This window comes from Mobula hypostoma, chromosome 6 (genome assembly GCF_963921235.1).
Source record: "Mobula hypostoma chromosome 6, sMobHyp1.1, whole genome shotgun sequence".
In the NCBI taxonomy this organism is placed as follows: Eukaryota; Metazoa; Chordata; class Chondrichthyes; order Myliobatiformes; family Myliobatidae; genus Mobula; species Mobula hypostoma.
In genome coordinates this window covers 38,318,580-38,341,883 of record NC_086102.1, presented here as the reverse complement: position 1 = coordinate 38,341,883, position 23,304 = coordinate 38,318,580, and the positions used below count along the sequence as shown (strand labels likewise).

At 40.3% G+C, this 23,304-nt stretch overlaps 1 protein-coding gene across 1 annotated transcript in view; it reads left to right on the top strand.

The window, feature by feature from the left end:
* Nucleotides 1-23,304, top strand: part of LOC134347777 (transmembrane protease serine 7-like) — a 138,359-nt gene that overhangs the window by 41,321 nt on the left and 73,734 nt on the right. Inside the window, exons 12-16 of the mRNA XM_063050182.1 lie at nt 13,815-13,925; nt 14,011-14,127; nt 14,666-14,837; nt 17,865-18,133; nt 22,179-22,315. Of these exons, the coding sequence (XP_062906252.1) occupies nt 13,815-13,925; nt 14,011-14,127; nt 14,666-14,837; nt 17,865-18,133; nt 22,179-22,315 (806 nt within the window). The remainder of the gene's footprint in view (nt 1-13,814; nt 13,926-14,010; nt 14,128-14,665; nt 14,838-17,864; nt 18,134-22,178; nt 22,316-23,304) is intronic.

Sequence of the window (23,304 nt, the reverse complement as noted above, 5' to 3'; positions counted from 1 at the left end):
CTTTTTTTTTATTTCTCTAAACAAATTTCTTTTTGTTATCTTTTTTCTCTTTATTAAGTAGCCAATTAATAGGAACATTTTAATACAGATTAGGTATTCTAAGACAAAAGAAGAACTGTAATAAAAAGATGAAGTTTATAAGATAAAATCTCCCTTCCTTGCTGTGAGGCCCAAGGTGGCTAAAAGCAAAGCAAATCAATGCCTTATTATTGTTCTGTGTAGAACCGTGGAGTGCTGTTTTTTTTTAACTTGCTGGGCAGACTTACTCTAATGTAAAATGATTCCTTACCTTAATAACTTCCACTACCAGAATTGCTGACATTCTGAAATGTTCATTGACTTCACAACAGCCAGAGTGATTGAAAATCACCTCAAGAACAAATAATGATTATATTAAGGTCTTTTGCCCTCATGTTGTTCTCAAACTCTTTAATCAAGATGGAATCAGCATAACAACTGCTTTTAGTTGCAGTTTAGAGGAAGTAATCACAGGTAGCAACACCAATGTCTAAATGCAAAGGATTTCAAAAAAGATTAGTTTGAGAAAGTGGCAAACTTCACTGCTGTGGCTTCCTGTCCCAAAACAGTTTCCTGGATTAAGGTGTATTTGTAATGTGATTCTTACCAACAAGGAAGAGTTTTTTTAGCAGTCCCAAGGAAAGAGAAATTATTGCTCAGGAAGACGGTCCATAGCAGCAGCAAGCAGAGGTGCTATTTACCATACAGGACCCTGAAAAGTGTGGCAGCCCGGTAAACAAATCCTTGGCAGAGGTAGAAGGGAAAACAACTTTATATTGCACCTATGGATAGTTATGATCAAAGCATAGGTAGAGGAACCAGAATAAGGCAATGGACTTGCACAGTTCTCATTTTGATGATAGATTGTGCTAACACAAGCATTAGCAGTGAAACAGTGGAGGAAAATGCTACCTGAGTTGAACTAAATCACTCTAAAAACATTTCAGTCAGATTGAACACTATCCTGTTCAATATATTTATGCTCTATTCTTGGTTGGTGCGGCTGTAACGAAACCCAATTTCCCGCGGGAGAAATAAAGTATATCTATCTATCTATCTAAATATGGAGTATCTCACTGAATACATGGGTGACTTAATTGACTTTAGTTTGTCAAAAAGAAAGACAGAAGTCCTTTTATTGTACTTAAAGGAAATGGCTTAAAATAACAGCAATGTATCCACAAAAAGCAACAATTTGAGGTGTTGCAGTTTTAGTCGAATACATCACTACATTTGAAATTGAAGTGAAAATGCTGGAAACGCACCAGATCAGGCAGCACCTTGGAAAGAGAGAGTTAAGGTTTCAGGTCCAAGAACCCTTGTCAGAACTGGAAATGAAAGAAAACAATTTAGTCCTCAGTTGCAGAGAGGGTGCTAAAAGGATGGGTAGAACAAAGGGAATATCAGTGATAGTACGGAACCAAATGGGTTATCTACTTCTTTATCTGTGGTTGTGTGGCGCTTATAGCTGGGCTATGACATGCCCAGCTGAATTAATCTCTGATTAATCCTCATTTAGAAAATAGTCTATCGCTATATTCCCTCCATCAAAATGCATGACTAAACATCCATTTTTATATTGTATCCATTTGCTAATTCTCCTAATCTGTCCAAGTCTTTCTGCAATCTCACTGCTTCTTCAACACTACTTGTCCCTCTGCCTGTCTTTGCATCATCTATAAGTTTGCCCACAAAGCCACAAAGAGGAATGAGGAATTCAAAACAAAACATGTCATTTCTCGGGATTGAATTTTGCTCTTCTGTTAAGTGATCACCCAGTCTATGTTTGATTTTCCCCAGTGTAGGGGAGACCACATAGTGAACACTAAATGCAGTACACAATCCTTGAAGAAAGGCAAGTGAATCACTGCTTCTCCTGGAAAAATTGTATTTGTCCCTGAATGGGCGGAAGGGAAGAGGTGAATGGGCATCTGTTGTATCTCCCGCAGTCAGGGCATATCCAAGATCTGAAATGTTTATTCTTTTCTCCAAATGTGCTACCTGACTTGCTGACTTTTTCCAGTATTTTCTGTTTATATTTAAAATTTCCAACATCTGTTGGTTTTTGATTCATCTTAGTCTTTTTCGAAAATTGGTTCCAGTGGCTATTTTGATTTCTGTCATATAAACATAACTGATAATTCTGAATTTGATTTTTACAAGTGCTAAAGTGAACACAAGACCAACTATTACACACAAGAGTCATCTCTGCACCTTTCCATTGCTTGCTTCTGCAGCCTGGGCTGTAAGCTCAAAGGCGCTCCACAGATTTTATTTTATGTTTGGGGCTTACCTGCGTGAAGAAGATCACTGAGCAATGGAATAATCAGCCTGATACAGGAGTGATGGTCATGGAATGGCTCCAAGTGAAAAACAATATTCTGCAGTCTATTTGGAAGCTTTAGAACAGCAAAATGAAATTTTGAATCATAGCAGCAATAGTAACATTGTCTCAGGATCAAACACTTCCCCCATTGTTTGCAAAAATCTGTCTTCAATAGAAGATGGTCTTAAATGTCAAGCATGAGAACTGACCTCTGAAAACATAATGCTTCCTCCTGTGCTGAAAATTTAGCAAACATTTTTGAAGATGATGAGGCCAACAAGTGCAAAACTTTCCTCCAGTAATAAATTGATAATATACAAGTATTTTCTTTTGAGTTGGCACTTTTTAAATAGCCACGCAGGTTCTGACAAATGAGCTAGATACTGCCTTCCTTTGTTTAAAATTAATGGCTGGCAGTAAGACCAGAAAAGAAATCAGATATGATGTGACAGGGGCACCGAAATATTTGTTCTGAAGAATATTAGAAATGAAGTTATGATGTCTTAAGGACATTATTTCTACTGTAATGAAGCAAAGAAAAGGTTACTGGGAGATTGTTACCAGAGTCTTCAACACACTTCTGTAAGCACCCGCATTCTACACTGAATTCCATGTTTTAGCAATAGGGTTGACATATAATTGGAGATTGGGGGAGGGCAGCAGGTTTCAAATATTCTATTTTTAAAAACAATAGTTTTTGTTTAGGGCTGGCAGGTGGGGTAGTGGCATCAGCACTTGACTTCAATGTAAATGGTCCTGAGTTCAAACCTGGGCAGCAGTGGTATCTGCGTTGAAGATTCCGTATCTTGCCATGAAAACCCTATGGACCCAATAGTCCATGAGGTCACGAAGAGTCAGACTCAACTTAATGACTGAACGTCAACAGCAGTCTAACTAATGGCCAGAGCAGAGTCATGTTGTATCAATGCTTGTATGTAGCTAATATCTTCCTTGTTATTTGGTATATGTGTAAGTGCATTATTCTGGGTAGTCAGCTCACGAAATTCAACTACATTCTGTGAAGTTTAGAATAACGAAGACTGGTATTATATCTCATGTTCTCAGTGGCCATAACAGAGCCAAGTTTGTGATATTTCAAATTACTGAGGAATCTCAAATGAGGGGACATGGTTCCAAGACAAGGGGGTGATCATTTAATATTGTTGTCTACATGGGCTTTAGTAAGGCATTTGAGAAGGTCCCGCATAGGAGGCTGGTCAAGAAGATTCAGTCGTTCAGCATTCAGGATGAGGTCGTAAATTGGATTAGACATTGGCTTTGTGGGAGAAGCCAGAGGGTGGTAGTAGAGGGTTGCCTCTCTGACTGGAGGCCTGTGACTAGTGGTGTGCCGCAGGGATTGATGCTGGGCCGTTTGCTCTTTGTCATCTGTATCAACGGACTGAATGATAATGTGGTTAACTGGATGGGCAAACTTGTGAATGACATCAAGACTGTGAGGAAGTGCGGACTGTGAGGAGTGCTATCATGGTTTGCAGAGAGACCTGCATCAACTGGAGAAATGGGCTGAGAAATGGCAGATGGAATTTAATGCAGACAAGTGTGAGGTTTTGCACTTTGGGAGGACTGTGTAGGTCATACATAGTGAATGGTAGGGCATTGAGGAGTGTGGTAGAACAAAGGGATCTGGGAATACAGGAATATAATTGTTGAAAGTGGTGTCACAGGTAGATAGGGTCGTAAAGAAAACTTTTGGTACACTGGCCTTCATAAATCAACGTATTAAGTACAGAAGAGGTATGTTATGTTGAAGTTGTATAAGATGTTGGTGAGGCCTAATTTGGAGTATTGTGTGCAGTTTTGGTCACCCACCCACAGGAAAGATGTAAACAAGGTTGAAAGAGTGCAGAGAAAATTTAGAAGGATGCTTCCCGGGATTGGAGAACCTGAGTTATAAAGAAAGATTGAATAGGTTAGGACTGTACTCTTTATAACATAGAAGACTGAGAGGAGATTTGCTGTACAAAATTATGATGGGTATAAATAGGGTAAATGCAAGCAGGCTTTTTCCACTGGGGTTGAGTGAGACTACAACCAGAGGTCATGGCTTAAGGGTGAAAGGTGAAAAGTTTAAGGGGAACATGAGGGGAACCTCCTTCACTCAGAGGGTGGTGAATGTGTGGAATGCGCTGCCAGAACAAGTGGTGCATGCGAGCTCGATTTCAACATTTAAGGGAAGTTTGGATAGGTACATGGATAGTAGGGGTGTGGAGGGTTACGGTCCAAGGTGCAGGTTTATGGGAGTTGCAGTTTAAATGGTTTTGGGATGGACTAGATGGGCCAAAGAGCCTGTTTCTGTGCTGTAGTTCTCTATGACTCCATGACTCTATTGAGGAATTTAGGAAAAAGTTCTTGTAGAGGGTGTGAATTTTTGGTATTTTTTTAACTCCAGAGAATTCTGAAAGTTAGATAAAGTGGAAGTAGATTCATTTTTGCAAGATTAGGGTATTGAGAGCCATGGAAAATTAACACTTTACAGGAGATGAGGCTTAGGGAAGATCAACTATGATCATATTGAATGCAGATGGGGATGAAGGACTGGGTGGCTTACTCCTCCTGCTAGTATCATATGTTCTTACGATTGCTTGTGATAAAATATGGTGTGAACTTCAAGGGTTGAAATTGCGGGTAAAAGGAAATCAAATAAAAAGGAAAATGTTGGAAATCTAAAATAAAAACACAAAATGCTCAAAATAATCAGCAGGGCAGACCATATCAATAGAAAGAGAATCAGTTAACATTTCACATTGAATACCCTTTCCTAGTATTTGAAACTACGGGTATTTTCTTTGGATAATGAACAATAATTGAACTGTGATTTTGAGTAGAGGGTGCTAGGATGTTCATTATGTTAGCCTACACTACCTAAATTTATTGAGAGAAGACTTAAAGTGCAATAGGATGAAACTGCATTATACCTCTCACTGCTAAATTTCTCTACAGTGATAATTGATGAAATGTTACATATGTGAGTGTCAGGTGATATCAGGATTGGGTGAATTCGTAATATGCTCCATATAGAGTAGAGGCCAGGAATCTAGCATGGATTTTTATCACTATGAAGCAGGTAGAAAGGCAGCTAATTTTCAGGCAGAGTGATATAACATAGTATTGTATATGAGAAGGATGACTGAATGGTTAAAGTACCAAACAGCACATAACCCTGTAACGGGAGTACCCCTGGGCAAATGGAATCTGAAAATGAAAATTTGAAGAATGAATCCAAAGGATAGCTCAGTTTGTTAGATCTGATAACCCAGAGGGAAGCTGTAAGGAAAAAATGAGCAACAGTTTGCTGCAGATGAGTTTGCGAAGTGTATACCACTTGAGAATTTACTCGTACAGTATTGTTACCAAGCTATCCGACAGATTGTAGAAAGGTGAAAAATGCTTAAACATACCCAAGCTCTGCCTGAGAAAGGCAAAAGCTGCCTCTGAGCAGAGTACAGAGATGCATATATCAGTTTCTTGCCTTATAGGAATATGCCAATGATAGGATTCACTTGTAGCCCAGGCTAAGGATTGATAAACTGCCAAACCAGGAGAATGTTTGCTGACATTTGAGTGACAACCTGGATAACTCTCAACCAGGGTGGAGCAATAGCTGATCGGCAGAAAACAGAATAAAGGGATCCTATTCTGGCTGGCTGCCAGTTACAGTGGAGTTCCATAGGGGGCGGTGTCGGGACCGCTGCATTTTACAATATATGTCAATGATTTGGGCGACGGGAATAATGGATTTGTGGCTAAATTTACCGATGATACAAAGGTAAGTGTGGGAGCGAGTAGTGTTGAGGAAACAGAGAGCCTGCAGAGAGACTTAGATAGTTTAGGAGAATGGGCAAAGAAGTGGCAAATGAAATATAATGTTGGAAAGTGTAAGATCATACACTTTGGTGGAAGAAATAAACGGGCAGACTATTATTTAGCTGGGGAGAGAATTCAAAATGCAGAGGTGCAAAGGGACTTGGGAGTCCTTGTGCAGGATACCCTAATGGTTAACCTCCAGGTTAAGTCAGTGGTGCAGAAAGTGAATGCAATGTTGGCATTCATTTCTAGAGGTATAGAATATAAGAGCAGGGATGTGATTTTGAGGTTCTGTAAGGCACTCGTGAGACCACACTTGGAGCATTGTGTGCAGTTTTGGGCTCTTTATTTTAGAAAGGATGCATTGACATTGGAGAGGATTCAGAGAAGATTCATGAGAATGATTCCAGGAATGAAAGGGTTACCATATGAAGAATGTCTGGCAGCTCTTGGGCTGTATTCCCTGGAGTTCAGGAGAATGAGGTGGGATCTCATTGAAACATTCCAAATGTTAAAAGGCCTGAACAGATTAGATATAGCAAAGTTATTTCCCATGGTAGGGGAGTTTAGAAGAAGAGGGCATGACTTCAGGATTGAAGGACGTCAATTTAGAACTGAGATGCAGAGAAATTACTTTAGTTGAAGGGTCGTAAATCTGTGGAATTTGTTGCCATGAGTGACTGTGGAGGCTAAGTCATTGGGTGCATTTAAGGCAGAGATAGATGGGTTCTTGATTAGCCAGGGCATCAAAGGGTATGGGGAGAAGGCAGGGGAGTGGGGATGACTGGACGAACTGGATCAGCTCATGATTGAATGGCGGAGCAGACTCGATGGGCTGAATGGCCTACTTCTGCTCCTATATCTCATGGTCTTATGGTCTAATGTTGTTAAAAGCTGTAAATTTGCTGAAGCCTAAAATTTCATCTGGAGTATGAAGGCAGAAGAAAAGAAAGAAGGAAATATAAGTGTGCAACCGCAATGCGACTGTGTAGGAGATGTCACCATTTAACCACAATACTAAAAAGAAAGCCACCATCATCAAAGTTGTCAAAACTGAGTTCTGATGTGGTAAGGAAAGACAAAAGTGTGTCCTACCGCAGAAATAGGCAACATATATGGAAGAACTTTGGGAAGCACAAGATAACAGTACGTGCACCATAACCCCTGTTGCAGAACAAGAGTAGCACAACTCATCCTGACAATATTAAATAGTGAGCAGTAAAGATCAGATTAGGGAGAATTGAACAGTAATCAAACCATGTCATGAATTGTATGCTGCAGTAATATGGATGCATTTTGATGAAGAGATACTTTATGTTGACAGCACAGCATTTTATGTAATTAAGTTGCTAAAATTTCATGGATACAAATATCATGGCATCATACTGCACAGAATAAATCCCTTCAGCCCTGAGTCCATGCCAAACTGTTTACTGTATATTAATCCTACATCAAGATTTAAAGCTGGGCATTCAACATCATCATCCTCTCAGTACTAATCCACAAGCTTCAAAACCTGAGCCTCTGCACCTCCCTCTGCAATTGGATTTTCTACTTCCTCATTCAGTGCAGATGGGTGATAACATCTCCACACTGACAGTCATCACGGGTGCATCTCAAGGATGTGTGCTTAGCCTACCGCTCTACTCTCTCTGCATGTGACTGGGCAGCTAGGCACAACCCAGACACCATATATACATACGCCACTGTTGTGGCAGAACCTCAGCCAGTGAGGAGGAGGTGTGGGACTGAAATAGATAGGCTGAGTGATGTTGCACTCAAATGTCAGCAACACCAAAGAACTTGAGGAAGGGGAGGTCAGGAAAAAAATGCACCAATCCTCATTGTGGGGCCAGCAGTAGGAAGAGTGAGCAATTTTAAGTTCCTGGGCATCAGAATCTTGAAGGTTCTCTCATGGGTTCAATATACAGATGTAATCACGACAAACACACACCAGCGGCCACAGTTCACTTGGAGTTTAAGGAGATATGGGATATCACCAAAGACTATAGCAAATTTCTTTAGCTGTACTGTGGAGAGCATTCTGATTGGTTGTATCATTGTCTGGCCTGGAGGTGCCCATGCACAGGATTGTAAGAGGCTTCAGATGGGATGTTGACTCAGTCAACTTCATCACGGACACATTGAAGATGTCTGCAGAAGCTGGTGCCTCAGCAGGGTGCCATCCTCACCATCCAGGTCATGCTCTCTTCTCATTACTACCATCAGGGAGGAGGTAAAGGATGGTTCAAGATTGTTTAATGTCATTTCCAGTACACAACTGTAAGTAAAATGAAACAATTTTTACTCCGAATCTGGTGCAGCACAAAAAAAACCACAATAAGTAAAGGAGTGTGAAGACCCACACACAAAGTTTTAGGTCCCAACATAACGATGTAGTTATAAAGAAGGCAAGACAGCGGCTATACTTCATTAGGAGTTTTGAAGAGATTTGGTATGTCAGCAAGTACACTCTAAAACTTCTATAGATGTACTGTGGAGAGCATTCTGACGGGCTGCATCACTGTCTGGTATGGGGGGGGGGGAGTTTACTGCACAGGACCGAAAGAAGCTCCAGAGGGTTGTAAATCTAGTCAGCTCCATCTTGGGTACTAGCCTACAAAGTACCCAGGACATCTTCAGGGAGTGGTGTCTCTGAAAGGCAGTGTCCATTATTAAGGACATCCAGCACCCAGGGCATGCTCTTTTCTCACTGTTACCATCAGGTAGGAGGTACAGAAGCCTGAAGGCACACACTCAGTGATTCAGAAACAGCTTCTTCGCTCTCCCATCCGATTCCTAAATGGATATTGAACCCTTGGACACTACCTCACTTTTTTTTAATATACAGTGTTTCTGTTTTTTACACAAATTTTAATCTATTCAATATACGTATACTGTAATTTATTTATTTATTTATTATTATTTTTATTTTATTTATTATTATTTTTCTCTTCTATATTATGTATTGCATTGAACTGCTGCTGCTAAGTTTCGCGTCACATGCCGGTGATAATAAACCTGATTCTGATTCTAAGCAGCTTCTCCCTTCTGCTATCAGATTTCTGAATGATCTGTGATTTGTGGCTCTTGAACTTAATTCCAAACACAACGTATGAGGGGTGATTGATAAGTTCGTGGCCTAAGGTAGAAGGAGTCAATTTTAGAAAACCTAGCACATTTATTTTTCCTACATTCACACACTTAGTCCAGCGGTCATGGAGCATACGGATCGCTTCTTTGTAGCAGTTGACGTCTTGGACCTCCAGAAGTGGTCCACAGCAGGGGTAATTGATAAGTTCGTGGTCTAAAGGTAGAAGGAGATGAGTTATTAACTTCAAACCTTCTGCATCTTCTAAACTGCATGTGCATGTAACGAGAGCTGTATAACTCATCTCCTTCTACCGTAGGCCACGAACTTATCAATCACCCCTGCTGTAGACCACTTCTACAAAGAAGGGATCCATATTCTCCACGACTGCTGGACTAAGTGTGTACGTGTAGGAGGGGACAACGTTGAAAAATAAATGTGCTAGGTTTTCTAAAATTGACTCCTTCTTCCTTAGGCCATGAACTTATCAATTACCCCTCATACACCCTCGTAACCATCCTATCAACTTTGAAGGATCTATGGACTTGGACCCCATGATTATTCTGTTCCTCTACATTGCTAAGAATCCTGCCATTAACCCTGTACTCTGTCTTCAACTTTCCAAAGTGAATCACTTCACAGTTTTCTGAATTGAACTGTATCTGCCACTTCTCAGCCCAGCTCTGTATCCTGTTGCTGTCCCGTTGTAACCTACCATGAACTTCTGTATTATTTCCAACATCACCAACCTTTGTGTCATCTGCAAACTTATTATCACACCTTTCATCTAAGATGTTTATAAAAATCACAAAGATCAGGGGGTCCCAGAGCAGATTCTTGTGGAACACCACTCATCATGAACCTCCAGGAAGAATACTCCCATTCTACTATCATCCTCTGCCTTCTGTGGAGCTTTAATAGTTTACTTCTATACCAATTGATGCACACATCTTCGGGATAAGAGAGAAATTCAGAGCATACAGGGCTCGATTAGCTTCATCACTGTAATTTTATCTAGATTTATATAAGGCAACGGAGCAAAATTAGGCCATTTGGCCCATCAGGTCTGCTCCTCCATTGTCCTGCCTTCACCTTGTAATCTTTGAAGTCCTCTTCTAATCAAAAAGCTATCAACCTCCTCCTTAAATATACCCAATGAACTGGCCTGTACAGCTGTCAATGTCAATGAATTCTGCAGATTCATAGAAACATAGAAACATAGAAAATAGGTGCAGGAGTAGGCCATTCGGTCCTTCGAGCCTGCACTGCCATTCAGTGTGATCATGGCTGATCATCCAACTCAGAACCCTGTACCTGCCTTCCGTCCATACCCCCTGATCCCTTTAGCCACAAGGGCCATATCTAACTCCCTCTTAAATATAGCCAATGAACTGGCCTCAACTGTTTCCTGTGGCAGAGAATTCCACAGATTCACCACTCTCTGTGTAAAGAAGTTTTTCCTCATCTCGGTCCTAAAAGGCTTCCCCTTTATCCTCAAACTGTGACCCCTCGTTCTGGACTTCCCCAACATCGGGAACAATCTTCCTGCATCTAGCCTGTCCAATCCCTTTAGGATTTTATACGTTTCAATGAGATCCCCCCTCAATCTTCTAAATTCCAACGAGTATAAGCCTAGTTGATCCAGTCTTTCATCATGTGAAAGTCCTGCCATCCCAGGAATCAATCTGGTGAACCTTCTTTGTACTCCCTCTATGGCAAGGATGTCTTTCCTCAGATTAGGGGACCAAAACTGCACACAATACTCCAGGTGTGGTCTCACCAAGGCCTTGTACAACTGCAGTAGTACCTCCCTGCTCCTGTACTTGAATCCTCTTGCTATGAATGCCAGCATACCATTCGCCTTTTTCACTGCCTGCTGTACCTGCATGCCCACTTTCAATGACTAGTGTATAATGACACCCAGGTCTCGTTGCACCTCCCCTTTTCCTAATCGGCCACCATTCAGATAATAATCTGTTTTCCTGTTTTTGCCACCAAAGTGGATAACCTCACATTTATCCACATTAAATTGCTTCTGCCATGAATTTGCCCACTCACCTAACCTATCCAAGTCACCCTGCATCCTCCTCACAGCTAACATTGCAGCCCAGCTTTGTGTCATCCGCAAACTTGGAGATGCTGCGTTTAATTCCCTCATCTAGGTCATTAATGTATATTGTAAACAACTGGGGTCCCAGCACTGAGCCTTGCGGTACCCCACTAGTCACTGCCTGCCATTCTGAAAAGGTCCCGTTTATTCCCACTCTTTGCTTCCTGTCTGCCAACCAATTCTCTATCCACATCAATACCTTACCCCCAATACCGTGTGCTTTAAGTTTGCACACTAATCTCCTGTGTGGGACCTTGTCAAAAGCCTTTTGAAATTCCAAATATACCACATCCACTGGTTCTCCCCTATCCACTCTACTAGTTACATCCTCAAAAAATTCTATGAGATTCGTCAGACATGATTTTCCTTTCACAAATCCATGCTGACTTTGTCGATGATTTCACCGCTTTCCAAATGTGCTGTTAAAACATCTTTGATAACTGACTCTAGCATTTTCCCCACCACCGATGTTAGGCTAACCGGTCTATAATTCCCCGGTTTCTCTCTCCCTCCTTTTTTAAAAAGTGGGGTTACATTAGCCACCCTCCAATCCTCAGGAACTAGTCCAGAATCTAACGAGTTTTGAAAAATTATCACTAATGCATCCACTATTTCTTGGGCTACTTGCTTAAGCACTCTAGGATGCAGACCATCTGGCCCTGGGGATTTATCTGCCATCAATCCCTTCAATTTACCTAACACCACTTCCCTACTAACATGTATTTCCCTCAGTTCCTCCATCTCACTGGACCCTCTGTCCTCTCCTATTTCCGGAAGATTATTTATGTCCTCCTTAGTGAAGACAGAACCAAAGTAGTTATTCAATTGGTCTGCCATGTCCTTGTTCCCCATGTCCTTGTTCCCCATGATCAATTCACCTGTTTCTGTCTGTAGGGGACCTACATTTGTCTTAACCAATCTTTTTCTTTTCACATATCTATAAAAGCTTTTACAGTCAGTTTTTATGTTCCCTGCCAGTTTTCTCTCATAATCTTTTTTCCCCTTCCTAATTAAGCCCTTTGTCCTCCTCTGCTGGACCCTGAATTTCTCCCAGTCCTCAGCTGAGCCACTTTTTCTGGCTAATTTGTATGCTTCTTCTTTGGAATTGATACTATCCCTAATTTCCCTTGTCAGCCACGGGTGCACTACCTTCCTTGATTTATTCTTTTGCCAAACTGGGATGAACAATTGTTGTAGTTCATCCATGCGATCTTTAAATGCTTGCCATTGCATATCCACCGTCAACCCTTTAAGTGTCATTTGCCAGTCTATCTTAGCTAATTCACGTCTCATACCTTCAAAGTTACCCTTCTTTAAGTTCAGAACCTTTGTTTCCGAATTAACTATGTCACTCTCCATCTTAGTGAAGAATTCCACCACATTCACCACCCTCTGGCTAAATAATTTTTTCCTCATCTCTGTTCTAAGTGGACTTCCCTCAGTTCTGAGCCTGTGCCTCCTGGATTCCCCCACTATTGGAAATATCCTCTCCACATCCACTCTATCCAGATCTCTCAGGTCTCTTTGCACTTCTAATTTTTGAATTTTCTCCTCATTTCTTCCACACCTTTCCTCATTCTGCCGAAGTGCATTGCCGTGTACTTCCCTATACTATATTCTATCTGCCACTTCCTTGCCCATCCCCTCAATCTGTCTAAGACACCCTGCTTCTCAACAATACCTGCCCCCTCACCCCCTTCATATTGTCTGCAAACTTGACCACAAAGCCATCAATTCCTTTGTCTAAATCATTGTCATATAATGTGAAAAGGAGCATACCCGACTGACTCCCCCAGCACACCACAAGCAGCCGACCAGAAAAGGCCCCCTTTATTCTCACTGTTTCCGTCCTGTTAGTCAACTAATCTTCGATCCATGCTAGTACCTTTCCTGTAATACCATGGGCTCTTATTATGTTAAGCAGCTTCCTGTGTGGCATCTTGTCAAAGGCCTTCTGAAAATCCAAATAATCAACATCCACAACTCTCCTTCATCTATCCTGCCTGTTAATTCCTCAAGGAATTCCAACAGATTTGCCACGCAAGATTTTCCCTTTAGAAAACCATGCAGACTTTGGCTGATTATCATGTGCTTCAGAGGCCTGAAAATAACTCCCATCAGAATCTTTATAGCCTTGCAGTTTCTTAACTCTATCCATAAGGATTCTACATCTTCTGATCCTATGTCATTTCTTTCTCAGGATTTTATTTTGCTTTTTACCAACAAAGCCACACCACCCCCTCAGACCTCCATTTAGAGGGATGTGGACCAAATGCAGGCAAATGGGAGGAGCTTGCATGGGGATTTTGGTTGGCATGGAGAAGCTTGGCTGAAGGGCCGGTTTCTGTGCTGTATGACTCACAATTATTCAGATTAAAGTTTCATGGGAAAAGATTTTATGTTCATTATGTAATGTTATTTTTTTTGTGACTGATTTTAATTAGCTCTGCCTTCAAAGGTGTGCAACACAAGTTCTCCATGGTATCATCACTACTTCATCTGTAATGGATTCAAAGATTGTGAGAATGGTGCAGATGAATTGAATTGCACAGACTGTAAGTACTTAAAGGACTGGGGGTTAGAAAAATACATTTATAAAATTCTAAGTAACTATAAATCAATGTCAATGATTGTTTTTAGCTGTTCCCTGTACAAACATTACCTATAAATGCAAGAATAATCTGTGTATTCTGAAGAAGAATGCTAAATGTGATGGGACTATAGACTGCTTGGATGGAAGTGATGAAATGAGTTGTGGTGAGTATTCTTTCTATTAAATGGGAACCACGCCATTTGAAAATTAATATTTGCCTAACTCCAGAAATTGGTAATTCACTTCCCATTTCAAACTGGAGTTTTTAAATCTATTCTAATTCTGACAAATTGTTTTTCTATTACAAACTGATAAACAGTTGGGGATTATTAATAAAACAGAAAATGCTGGAAATACATAACAGATCTCCCCACATGCTGCACGATCTCCGAAATTTTTTAAGTATCTTCTGTTTTCTTTTAGGTTTCTAGCATAAGAAGTATCTTGATTTAGGAAAACATTAGCGACTTTAGATAATTTTTTTCCTCATCATTTAGAAATTCTGTATATTCTGATGTAAAATATCAGCTTCCTACTGATGGTCAGGTTAAATATTTTTTAGAATTTACTCCTGAATGGGCGGGTGGAGGAGGCATGATGGTGTGAATATGATTGCATGTACGTCCAATAATGTAGAGCACAGGCCAGAGTTTTCACTTCCATCAGTTTTTATAGTTTGCCTTTTCAAATTCCATCCTGCAGATTGTGGCAATAAGATACAGCACGGAAATCGAATTGTAGGAGGATCCAGTGCTCAAGACGGAGAGTGGCCTTGGCAAGTCAGCCTTCACTTCTCCGGGTCACCCTACTGTGGGGCGTCTGTGATAACAAAGGAATGGCTTCTATCTGCAGCACACTGCTTTCAAGGGGAAAAGTATGCTAAGAAACTATTAGCCTAAATTTCAGTACTTTTGGTTCAAAAATGTAATGGATCTTGTGCAGATGATTGAAATTTAAGACAAAAGTTTGATGCATCATTACATAAGCAGATTCTAAATTCTATGCTGAATTTCAGGAAAATTGTTTACCTTCTGATATGTGCCAGCCTCCTGACTTTGCATATATGCAAAGGAAGAGTCATATAGTTGTGTCACAGAAGTCCTGCCATTTACACCAGAGATATTTTAGCTTTCTCATATAAATAAAAGGTGTGAGTTATGCACTTGAAACGTAAATCCAGGGAGTTTTCTCCACAATTGCCCACAAATAGCCTTACCCCGGTGTGCGGCAAAGCCAGGATTCAGGCGAGGAAACCTTTTTGTTATTTGTACTTCTGATACGGAGTCTTATAATAGGGTCCACTGAGAATATTCCATATATGAATAAGTAATGGAGGAAAAGACTTTGGGAAACATTCTATTTCTGCTTCTCATGGTCGACAGATAAACTATTTACTACATGACACAAACTGATCTTTCAGGGTAAAGAACACTCATGTTTGTGGTTTCAGTGTCTTTCTTCCATATCCTACACATCATTATGATTCTTATTGAATTTGTTTAGGATCCCAGCCACTTTGCTTTGGCTCTTTGCAATTGTTTCCCTTAAATACAGAAGCTCATGAGGCAACACTTAGTGTAAGATCCCATGTACCTGTTTCCATATAAAAGAACCTGAGCCTGATTAATGTAGGGGCTACTCATTTTTACTGCTGACACTTCTAAACATTGAGGGCCATGAAGGATTGAAGCTGCTGTCGAATTATTATTGTCATATGTACTGAAAAGCTTTTGTTTGTATGCCATCCAGACAGATCAGTCCATCAATCATTACATTGAGGTAGTTTAAAGGTAATTAGAATGCTGAAAGTAGAGCACTGGGCAGACCGCTCAGCTCATGATGTCATGCTGACCTTGCTGACCCTGTGTATCATCCCTATCCCTCTATTCCCTTTATAATCATGTGTCTAGCCCTCTTAAACTCCCCCAAACTGCTTGATTCCAGTATTACCATGGTAACCTATTCCAGGCACCTATCTCCCCCTGCATAAAAAATAACTACCCCTCATGTTGCCTTCAAACTCCACTCCCGACCTTAAAAGCCTGTCCTCTGATGTTTTCTATCCCACGGAAAAGATTCTGACTGCCTTCCCTTCCATGCCTCTCGTCTCTCATAATTTTAAAATCCTTTATCAGGTCTCTCTTGAGCCTCCAATGCTCCAGGAGGAACAGCCAAAGATTGCCTAACATTTCCTTACACCGCATGCCCTCTAATCCAAGCAGCGTCCCGGTAAATCCCATCTGCACTCTCTCCAGTCCCTACATCTTGCTATAATGAGGCAACCAGAACTGCAATTAATACTCCAGGTGCAGGCTCACTAAGTTTTATGTAGCTGTAGAAAGGAAGCCATAGTCAATTAATCGCAGTCTGATGTAGGCCCCTTTATTATCCCGATATTCCAGAGATGAGTTCAGATCCAGGGAAATGGCATTCACTATCGGCCTGTTTGGGTAGTAGGTTGAAGCTGTCTGGGATGCTAGAGTCGATGTGTGCAAAGACAGCATCTTGAAGCACTCACGATGGGATGTCAGAGTCACCATCACGATAGTCATTAAGGCATGTTACCTTATTTTAATTTAGCACCAGCAGGATACTGGTCTTCTTAAAGCCATTGGGAACTTCATATTGGAGTAGGGAGAGGTTAAAGATATCTGAAAATACTTCCGCCAGATGATCCACACAGGATCTGAGAAAATGGCTGGGACTCCATCCAGACCATTCACTTTTCATAGTTTCACTCTCTACAAGACTAATCTGACATCTGCTGTGGTGGCCATGGGTACATATGTATCAGAGACTATCAGGGTGGGTGTTGTCATTTCACTGTCCTTCTGTAAGAATGTATTGAGCTGATCAGGAAGGGATGCATTGTTCTCAGTGATATTTCCCAGCTTCATTTTGTAGACCGTTATAGCATGCAAGCGTCGCCACAATCTGTGCTGGTCTGGGTCTCTAGCTTGGTCTGCTATCTCTGCTGGCTTTGCGGAGGTTGTGCCTAAGATTTCCTACAAAGGTCAAGCTCGCCTGATTTGAATACCTCAGGCATAGACTTCAGTAGGGAACGAATCTCTTAGTTCATCCATGGTTCCCAATTGGGAAACACCTGGATTGACTGACCTCTTTATCAGACAGTCTTCTGTACATTTACTGTGAAGTGTGTAATGGCAGTAACGTACTGTAATTAGGCAATTGGCAAGGGTTGATAAGAAGATGTTAGATTAAGTGAAGCAGCCACTGTGGGAGCTGGACAGTATTCATCAAAAGGAAATTTATGATTTGGTGAAAAGTGTCAATTCTCTATCACTCATTTCACATTCCTGCTGAATCAATGAAATTTAATTCCATCCAAAATGAATATTTTCACACTTGTTTTTGAAATCTCCATTATGTATGTGTAGCTGGCAATTTAATATGCTGTACCACCACCTCCCCCCCATTTGTCCTTGGGTAACATTATTAATTAGCCTCCATTATGAAAATGAACATTCAGGATTATACCAGGAAATTTAACTTTTAAAGATGAAAATGTTGTAATTATGTCACATTTTAATCTTATGGGCAAAATGATACAAACAGCATTGAACGTGTGTGCCAATGCCTACAACCCAATAGTACCTTGGCTAAAATGATTCCGGATATATTCAAAACATGAAAGATGCTTCATAAATACAAAATTTTTTTCTCCTTTACTCATACTCAGTGATCCAGAAATTAATAGCTTTTGAACAGCTCTTTTAAAATTGTGAAGTAATTATATGTAATTATATACATCTATTCATAGTCTCAGGAATATTTATGCAAGTAAGGATTGGTATGTAGTGTGATGTAGTGAACAGTTGTCATACCACAAAGGAATGAAACAGTATTGCTGAAAAAAATGTAAATCTTTGCTTTTTGTAAGGATGTCTGATCCCAGACCGTGGATGGCTCATTTAGGAATGCGTACTCAAGGAAATGCAAGGTTTAAGAGTGAGATTAAACGAATCCTTGTCCATGAGTACTACAATGGCCGGAACTTTGACTATGATATTTCACTGTTAAAACTGAAAACACCTTGGCCAGACAGACTAGCATCGACAATCCAACCAATCTGTATCCCTTCACTGGCTCAAGTGATACCAAATGAAGAGAGATGTTGGGTAACTGGCTGGGGACAAAAACAAGAAATGGGTAAGAATATTTACTGTATATGATACTTTTAGCAAAAGATTTAAACAGAGTATTATAGAAATGCACCATGCACTGGTTTATAATAGTTAAAAATATTTGTTCTTAACTAAATGGCATTTACACTTGGCAGAGATAGCAGTCCTGCAGTTACATTTGTTTTGGGAAGTGAAGGTGTGAGAAAATAACATGAGCCTAGAAGTGATTGCAATGTTAACATACAAAACTGTATGTTTATTTCTAATCATTCCTGTCTGCTGCTTTAATGGAGAATCTAAGATACTTAAAAGGAAACTAGACAATGTTTCATGAACATAGAATCAGCATCAAAATTTTATGTTCAGCCAGAATAATGCTAATATTGCAGGTCCTTTTAAAAGTATAAGCTTGTTAACTTAGAAGTCATTAAATGTAATTCTATATCTGCTACACAATAATGTTAAATTTTAAGATATTACTTTTAGATGCATTTGCTATACTAACACTATATTTACTCCTGGGCTTTATAATAATCAAAGCAATCTATCTCTCATTCTAATTGTACTGTTTCCCAGTGCTGATGCTACAGAGTGTTTCAGTTTCACACCCCCCAGTTCATCAGCTTGAATTGTAGATGTAATTATACTATAACCAATTCTATTCCATAATTTCCTGTTCAACCTTGAAAAAATCCTGATGCACATCCTGAAAGGAGACAATAATCTACCCCAGAGTCAAAAATTACAGAATCCTCTGGGAAGGTATGATTGGAAATGGAAGTAGAAAAATCTAACTCCAACTGACCTTTTCCTGATTAAATGTTTGAAGCGTGCTCTTGTCAAGTGGGCACGTGGCCAAGTGGTTAAGGCGTTCGACTAGCGATCTGAAGGTCGTGAGTTCGAGCCCCAACCGAGGCAGCGTGTTGTTGTCCTTGAGCAAGGCACTTAACCACACATTGCTCTGCGACGACACTGGTGCCAAGCTGTATGGGTCCTAATGCCCTTCCCTTGGACAACATTGGTGTCATGGAGAGGGGAGACTTGCAGCATGGGCAACGCCTGCACTCTGGAGAGTGAAGACTTTCCAGGTGCAGATCCATGGTCTCGGAAGACTAACGGTCTTGTCAAAAATGAATTCCCTATTTTCCCAGGGAGACAAGCACAAGACCTTATTGGCACCCATCAAACTATATGATGGTTGGAGTGAGAGACCACAAGGATGCCTGCATCATCCTTGCCTGGTACTGATGATTGTTGAACTAACCACTGCTTGATCTTCATCACCCATTGCCTTTAGCCTGCTGAGGAAAAGAGTTTGAAGATTAAGAGCACAAATTGATATAAAACTAACAGTATACCAAGTAGCAGTGTTTCCTGCCCTCCAGTAAGCTTTTGAAACATAAACCACCTACAACAGACACTCCAAAGCAATGGAGAGAAATCATATCGTTATCTCTGCTAAATTCTCCTAATCTACCAGCAGGCCAAACAAAACAACATCAGCATTCTCTGCCAGGGCCATGGCCTTTACATCCTAATTACATCAATTGAATCTAATGGGGACATCACATTGTTTGTATACTTGACATGCTATTACAAGACCATCATAACAAGAGATTACCAGGCAGGAAGAAGAAAAGATTCATGAACATTCTCAAACTCTCCTTGGAAAAAATGGATCTTCACCAATTCATTGGAATTCCTGGCTATGATCTGTGTAAAATGAAACGTAAAGAATCATTCAGACTGATATTGAGAATTTCAGGTTTATTTGTTGAGGGCAAACAGACCCCAACCAAATGCTCCAACTAAGACATAGTTTTCAGGTTCCACATTGACCCCAACAGTTGCGTCATAACTTAGAGAGCTAGCAAAGAAATAAATTTCAAATTGCTGGAAACACTCAGTAGGTCAGGCAGCATATCTGAAAAGATGAACAGTTCACATTTCAGGTTGAAAACCCTAAGTCAGAACCAGGAAAGAGAGAAAAAAATATACTTAGTTTTAAATTGCAGCGAAGGTGAGGGAAGGGATGGTAGGACAAAGGAAATATCTGTGATAGCATGAGGCCAGAGTTGCAGTGGAGACGACTTGTTGATGTGGAGGTTTAGAGAATGAAAGAGAAGTGTGATATGTACATAAAAATATTAGCAGGTTAAACTGTGCTAATGGAAAGGGAAAAAATGTTACAGATAGATGACCTAGAGCAAATATGGCCAGTTCTCATATAGGCAATAAAAGAGACTTTTATGAAGTTGGAGAATTCAGTATTCTACTTGGGAGGCTGCAGTGTGCCCAGACAGAAGATACAGTTCCTCGAGCTTGCACCGGGACTCATTCTGACAGTGCAGGAAGCCTCAAAGAGAACAGAGTTGGATTGTGATGGAGGAAAACACCATGAAGCTCTAGGTTGCCCGTGAACTGAACACAAGTAAAGCAGACACTCAGACTGTTTTTCATCATTCCATCATAGTAGGGGAATTAAGGGTTATGGGGAAAAGGCAGGTTGGTGGAGATGAGTCCATGGCCAGATTAGCCATGATCTCATTGAATGGCAGAGCAGGCTTGACGGGCTATTTCTGCTCCTATTTATTATGTTCTTATGGACAGGTGCAATGAAAAACATCCCTGAAGTGGCATCTCAGGCACGTTGTATCATATAAAGAACATTCACCAGAAAAACATAAATCAGACACCATTTTTACAAGCAAATGCAATTAACCCATTTTAGTGCTGAGTGGTCAAAGTAGTCATGGGTTTGCTTTTTCTCCCCTCAACATTAACAAACTCTGACCTGCTATTGTCGCTTCTTTGCAAATTTCTCTTTCCACAGATACTGCCTGACACGCTGAGGGCTTCCACTAATTTCAGTTTTTGTTTCTGATATCTAGTTTCTGCATTTTTTGATTATTGAGTTGGTGGGGAAGCAATTTATCCTTGTTCCACAAGTACCATCTACAAAGAGAAGATTTTTTTGTTGTAATTAACACAATTAGTAATCAATATAATTAGTAAGAAAATAATAGAAATGATACCAGCAGGAATTACCTTCTGTTCTTCAAATAGTGCACTGGATGTTTTAAATTCATCCGATAAGACAGACCAGGCCTTAGTTGCATTGCCAGCTATGTTCATTCTCCAGCTGCTCTGTACATCAACAATGGTTGGGTATCAGGAGTGTGTTGGACTTCAGTTGCCAGTGCCCCTAACCTTGCTCTCCATCACTGGAGTCACCATTGAATACAAGGCTAGAAATAAGATCTACTGAACAGCAGCTCTGGTTGCACTTCTCATCTGGCCCCTCAGTGTTATTTGAGCCATAGGTGGCATGGAGCCACTCTCTAGAAAAGGGTTATCAACCTGGAGTAGAAAGTTAAGTTCAGGTAAGTTGTTGTTATTTTTCTTTATTTTACTTGACTTAAATGCTTTCATTTGATCTCTATCACTTAATACTATTCATTTGTTAGTCTTCATTAATTTTATAAATTATTTTAATCTTTCAATCAGACAGTGAGCTGTCTAAAAAGCCAATGAAGTTGAATGGGCTACTGGCCTTGAGAATCTGTTGCCGTTAGTCCACTGGTTGCTCATGGACATTTCCACTTGTCAGGGCAGCTGTGGCATTGCCTGCAATAAATTTAAACCAATGGGACCATCAAAAGAAAATGTGCCTAAGGTATGGGTGGAGCATAAAGAGCAGGCTACATCAAACTTAACTGTGGCAAGGATGCTCTTGTCTTTGAGAGGGCCTGAATCACAGGTAGAAGTGTCACCTATAATCAAAGGGTGTGACCAATATCATAGACCCCAGTCTTACCCTAGACTGTGATACTTTAATTCTGTTCAGTGCAAAACTTTCATGTCTATTTTTCATATGATCTTACTAATAAATATATGGGAACAAATAATTTATTTTCTACCGTTTTACTATGTTTATATTATAGATATCTACTGTTGGTGCTATGAATATACAGCAGTCATAACCAATCTTTATCAAACAATTACTCATGGATAGAATACTACTTTAAAATTCTACTCTACATTTTCCTTGTATTTTTTTCCTACTGAAGATAACAGTGATCCTACCATTCTTCAACAAGCGGAGGTTGAAATCATAAATCAGTCCCTCTGTCGTTCCACCTATGGACTTATCACCCCACGGATGTTGTGTGCGGGATTGTTATCTGGTAAAAGAGATGCTTGTCGTGTAAGTTTAAAAGCAAATGTCAAGTTAAAATTAACTGGTGAACAAACAAATAGAAAAGAATGGTTAGAAATACAGTATTGCATTGTGTACACATTCTAAGACAATGATTTAACTATGAAATTTATTAATATTTAGTGATTTAACTCTTTATTGTATATGTTCTCCATAAGTGCTTTGAGAAGCATTTCAAAGTTCAAGGTAATTGTATTATTAAAGTAAATACATATCACCATATACAACTCAGAGATTCAATTTCTTGCAGGGCATACTCAATAAATCCATAATATAATAATAACCATAATAGAATCAATAAAGTCTGCATCAACTGGAAGTTCAACCAATGTGCGAAAGACGACAAACTATGCAAGTACAAAAAGAAAGAAAGAATAATAATAAATAATTAAGCAATACATCTTGTTTATAAAAACATAAGATGAAGAGGCCTTGAAAGTGAGTCCACGGGTTGTGGGATCATCTCAATGATGAGGCAAATGAAGTTGAGTGAAGTTAATCCCTTTGTTTCAAGAATCTGATGGTTGGGGTAGGAACTGTTCCTGATACTGGTGGTGTGAGTTCTGAGGCTCCTGTATCTTCTTCCGAATGGCAACAGTGAGAAGGGAGGTTGATCTGGGTGGTGGGGGTCCTTGATGGTTGCTGCTCTCCTACGACAATGATCCATGCAGATGTATTCAATGGTGGGGAGGGATTTACCTGTGGTGGACTGGGCCCTATCTATCACTTTTTGTCGGATTTTCCGTTCGAGGGCATTGGTGTTTCCATACCAGCTTGTGATGCAGCCAGTCAATATACTTTCCTGCACACATCTATAGAAGTTTGTCAAAGTTTTAGATGTCGTGCCAAATCTTTGCCAACTCCTAAGGAAGTAGAGCTGCTGCTCTGCTTTCTTTGTACGTGCTGGGCCCGGGACAGATCCTCAGAAATGAAAACTCTGAGGAATTTAAAGTTGCTAACCCCCTCCACTTCTGATC